This window comes from Aythya fuligula, unplaced genomic scaffold (assembly GCF_009819795.1).
Source record: "Aythya fuligula isolate bAytFul2 unplaced genomic scaffold, bAytFul2.pri scaffold_96_arrow_ctg1, whole genome shotgun sequence".
NCBI classification, from domain to species: domain Eukaryota; kingdom Metazoa; phylum Chordata; class Aves; order Anseriformes; family Anatidae; genus Aythya; species Aythya fuligula.
Window position 1 is genome coordinate 16394 of NW_022474021.1, and position 3583 is coordinate 19976.

Genomic DNA, 3583 nt, shown 5'->3' on the forward strand with positions numbered 1-3583 from the left:
CAACAATGTGCATTGCACAACTCCTTCACTGCAAAAGCCTGTGTATTGCGCAATGCCATGCATCACACAACTCCTTCATTGCAATAAGTTGTACACCGCACAACCTCATTCATCGCACAAGTCCTTCACTGAAAAAAACTGTGCACTGCACATCACTGTGCATTGCACAAGTGCTTCTTTGCAAAAGCCTGTGCACCGCACAATACTGTGCATTGCACAAGTGCTTTATTGCAAAGAGCAGTACATTGCACAACACCGTGCATCACCCAAGTGTTTCATTGCAAAAAGTCTGCGCATTGCACAACACTATGCATTGCACAAGTGTTTCATTGCAAAAATCAGTGCATTGCACAGTGCCGTGCATTGGACAGGTACCTCATTGAAAAAGTCAGTGCGTTGCACAACACTGTGCATTGCACAGGTACTTCAATGAAAAAACCTGTGCATTGCACAACACTGTGAACTGCACAGGTACTTCATTGCAAAAGTTGGTGCACTGCACAGTATTGTGCATTGCACAAGTACTTCACTGCAAAAGTTGGTGCACTGCACAGTATTGTGCATTGCACAAGTACTTCATTGCAAAAGTTGGTGCACTGCACAGTATTGTGCATTGCATGAGAACTTAATTGCAGAAGTCAGTGCATTGTACAACACTATACACTGCACAGGTACCTCATTGCAAAAGTTGGTGCATTGCACAACACAGTGCACTGCATGAGAACTTCATTTCAGAAGTCAGTGCGTTGCACGGTGCCATGCATTGCACAGGTCCTTCACTGCAAAAGCTGGTGCATTGCACAACACCGTGCATCACACACGTTTTTCACTGCAGAAAGCCTGCGCACTGCACATCACCGTGCCTTGCACGAGAACTTCTTCACTGCAAAAGTCAGTGCGTCGCACAACCCCCTGCACTGCACAAGCGCTTCGCTACGACCCCCTGTGCGTCGCCCACCCCTGTGCACCGCACAAGCGCTTCGCTGCAAAAAGCTGCGCGTCGCCCACCCCCGCCGCAGCCCTTGGCCCCGACCCCATGCACCGCCCGCCCCCGTGCACCCCCCCGCTCCCTCCATCGCCCCCCCTAGGATGGGAGGGGGGAGAAGGGGGCAGCGTCGGGGCGGGGACACGGGGCGGGAGGGGGAGTTTTGGGGTGCGTACAGGGGGGGGGAGGGGGGGTCAGATCTGCGTCTCCTGCACGTTCTCCTTGGAGGGGCTCTTGAAGAGCAGCGGTTCGTGCACGGAGTTGAGCAGCGGGTTCTTGCCGCAGCCCAGCGCCGCCCCGCTGTTGCCGTAGTGGGCGGCGAAGGCGGCGTAGCGGTCGAGGTGGTCGCGCTCCAAGGCCGGCAGAGCCAGCCGGCTGTCCCCGGCCGGCCCCCCCCCGGCGCCCCCAGCCGCCCCCGCCAGCTCGTCCTCCACGTTGACGATCTCCACGGCGCGCGCGGGGCCGCCCCGGTGCTTGTGGCGCTGGTGCTGCTTGCGGAGCTTGTAGAAAGCCACCAGCATGACGGCCGCCATGAAGGTGATGGCCACGAAGCAGCCGATGATGATCTTGGTGGTCTTCAGCACGTCGTCCAGGTCCTGCAAGCCGCCGCCGCCCGCCCCCCCCCGCCGCCGCCGCCGTGATGGGGACGGTGAAGGGCTTGCCGGTGGCGCGGGTGGCCGGGGCCGCCGTGGAGCCGCCCGCCGCCTCCCAGCCCGCCGTGGGCGCCGGGGCCGTCTGCGGGGCCGGCTCTTCGCCGCCGGCGTCGGTGGTCTCCACCGTGACGGTGGTGAAGTAGGTGTAGCCGGTGGCGGCGGCGGCGGCGGCGGCGGCGGCGGCGGCGGCGGCATCGGCGGCCGAGACGTTGAGCGTGGCCGAGGCGGTGGTGTTGCCGGCGGCGTTGGTGACCATGCAGGTGTACTGCCCCGTGTCCTGCACGGTGACGTTGGTGAAGTTGAGCGTGCCGTCGTGCAGGACGGAGATGCGCACCCGGTAGGAGCCGTGCGTCATCAGCGTCCCGTTGGGCGTCAGCCAGTTGACCGAGGTCATGGCGGTGCCGGTGCGGCACTTGAGCTCGGCCGCCATCCCCTCGGTGACGTTGAGGTCGGCGGGGGGCTCCACGATGACGGGCGCGTAGCAGGTGAAGTGGCCGGGCTCCAGCTCGCCCAGGTAGCGTCCCCGCAAGGGCGGCGGGGCGTGACAGCGGGCGCAGCAGCTGGTGTTGCTGGGGACGGTCTCGCGGAGCCACCAGGACAGCCAGAGGACGTCGCAGTCGCAGCGCCAGGGGTTGTGGTGCAGGTGGACCCGCTCCAGGCGGTGCAAGGGGGCGAAGAGGTCGTGGGGCAGCGAGGCCAGCTCGTTGTGCGCCAGGTTGAGCTCCTCCAACGCCTTCAGGTCGTCGAAGGCGTTGCGCTCCACCGCCGCCACCCTGGCGTGCATCAACCACAGCTTCCTCAAGCTGCTCAGCCCCTGGAAGGAGCCCGGCCGGACGCGGCCCAGGCGGTTCCCCGAGAGCTCCAGCTCCTCCAGGCGCACCAGGGCCGTCAGGTTGGGGATCTCCTTCAGGTTGCACATGCCCAGGTTCAGGTAGCGCAGGTTGACCAAGCCCTCGAACGCCGCCTCCGAGATGTACTCCAAGCGCTTCAGCTCGCCCAGGTCCAAGCGGCGCAAGGAGGGGACGCGGTTGAAGGCGTAGGAGGGGATGCTCTCGATGGGGTTGTTGCGCAGCCACAGCTCCCGCAGCTTGGAGAGGTACTCGAAGGCCTGGGTGGGCACGGTGGTGAGGCGGTTGTCGAAGAGCTCCAGCGTGTTGAGGTTGGGCAGCCCGTTGAAGGCGCCCACCTCCACCTTGCGCACCAGGTTGCGGCTCAGCTGCAGGATCTCCAGGTGCCGCAGGTGCTTGAAGGTGTCGGTGCGGATCACCTGGATGTGGTTCTCCTGCAGGTTCAGGTAGCGGGTGTTGACCGAGATGCTGGCCGGCACCTCCAGCAGCTCCCGGCGGGTGCAGATCACCCGGCTGGCCTGGTTGCTGCACGAGCAGGCGGCGGGGCAGGAGGTGGGGGCGGCCGCCGGCGCCGCCGGGGCCAGCAGCAGCAGCAGCAGCAGCAGCAGCGCCGGCGCCGGCGGCAGCGGCATCCTAAGGGGCGCCGGCATGGCCAAGGGGCATCCTCTGGCTTCAGGGGCCCGGGTGGTGCTGCAAGGCGAGGGGAGAAGGGTTAGAAGGGGGGGCAGCAAGAGGGGGAGCAAAGGAGGGGGTGCGGGGCTGATTGGGGGTGCTCTGGCGGTGCAATGAGCCGTGCATGGGCAGCTCGGTGCAATTTGCACCATGCACGGGTGATGCAACATGTCGTGCATAGGCATCGTTGATGCAATTCATCGTGTATAAGCAGTTCCATGCAACATGCACCATGCATGGATGGTGCAGCGTGTCGTGCATGGGCATGGTTGATGCAATGCATCGCGTAGAAGCAGTTCTGTACAATATGCACCATGCAGGAGCAGTGCAAGGTAGCATGCATGGACATGCTTGATGCAGTGCACCGTGCACGGGCAGCTCAGAGCAATATTCATGCTGCATGGACAATGCAACGCATTGTGCAT

The 3583-nt window shown here is 63.0% G+C and overlaps 1 protein-coding gene across 1 annotated transcript; it reads right to left on the reverse strand.

The window, feature by feature from the left end:
* Nucleotides 1-1136: 1136 nt before the first annotated feature.
* LRRC4B (leucine rich repeat containing 4B) lies at nucleotides 1137-3136 on the reverse strand. The gene is given in 2 exon segments (XM_032207323.1): nucleotides 1137-1596; nucleotides 1598-3136. Coding segments are annotated over 2 exon segments (1956 nt in total). The 3' UTR covers nucleotides 1137-1179.
* Between the last annotated feature and the right edge of the window lie 447 nt (nucleotides 3137-3583).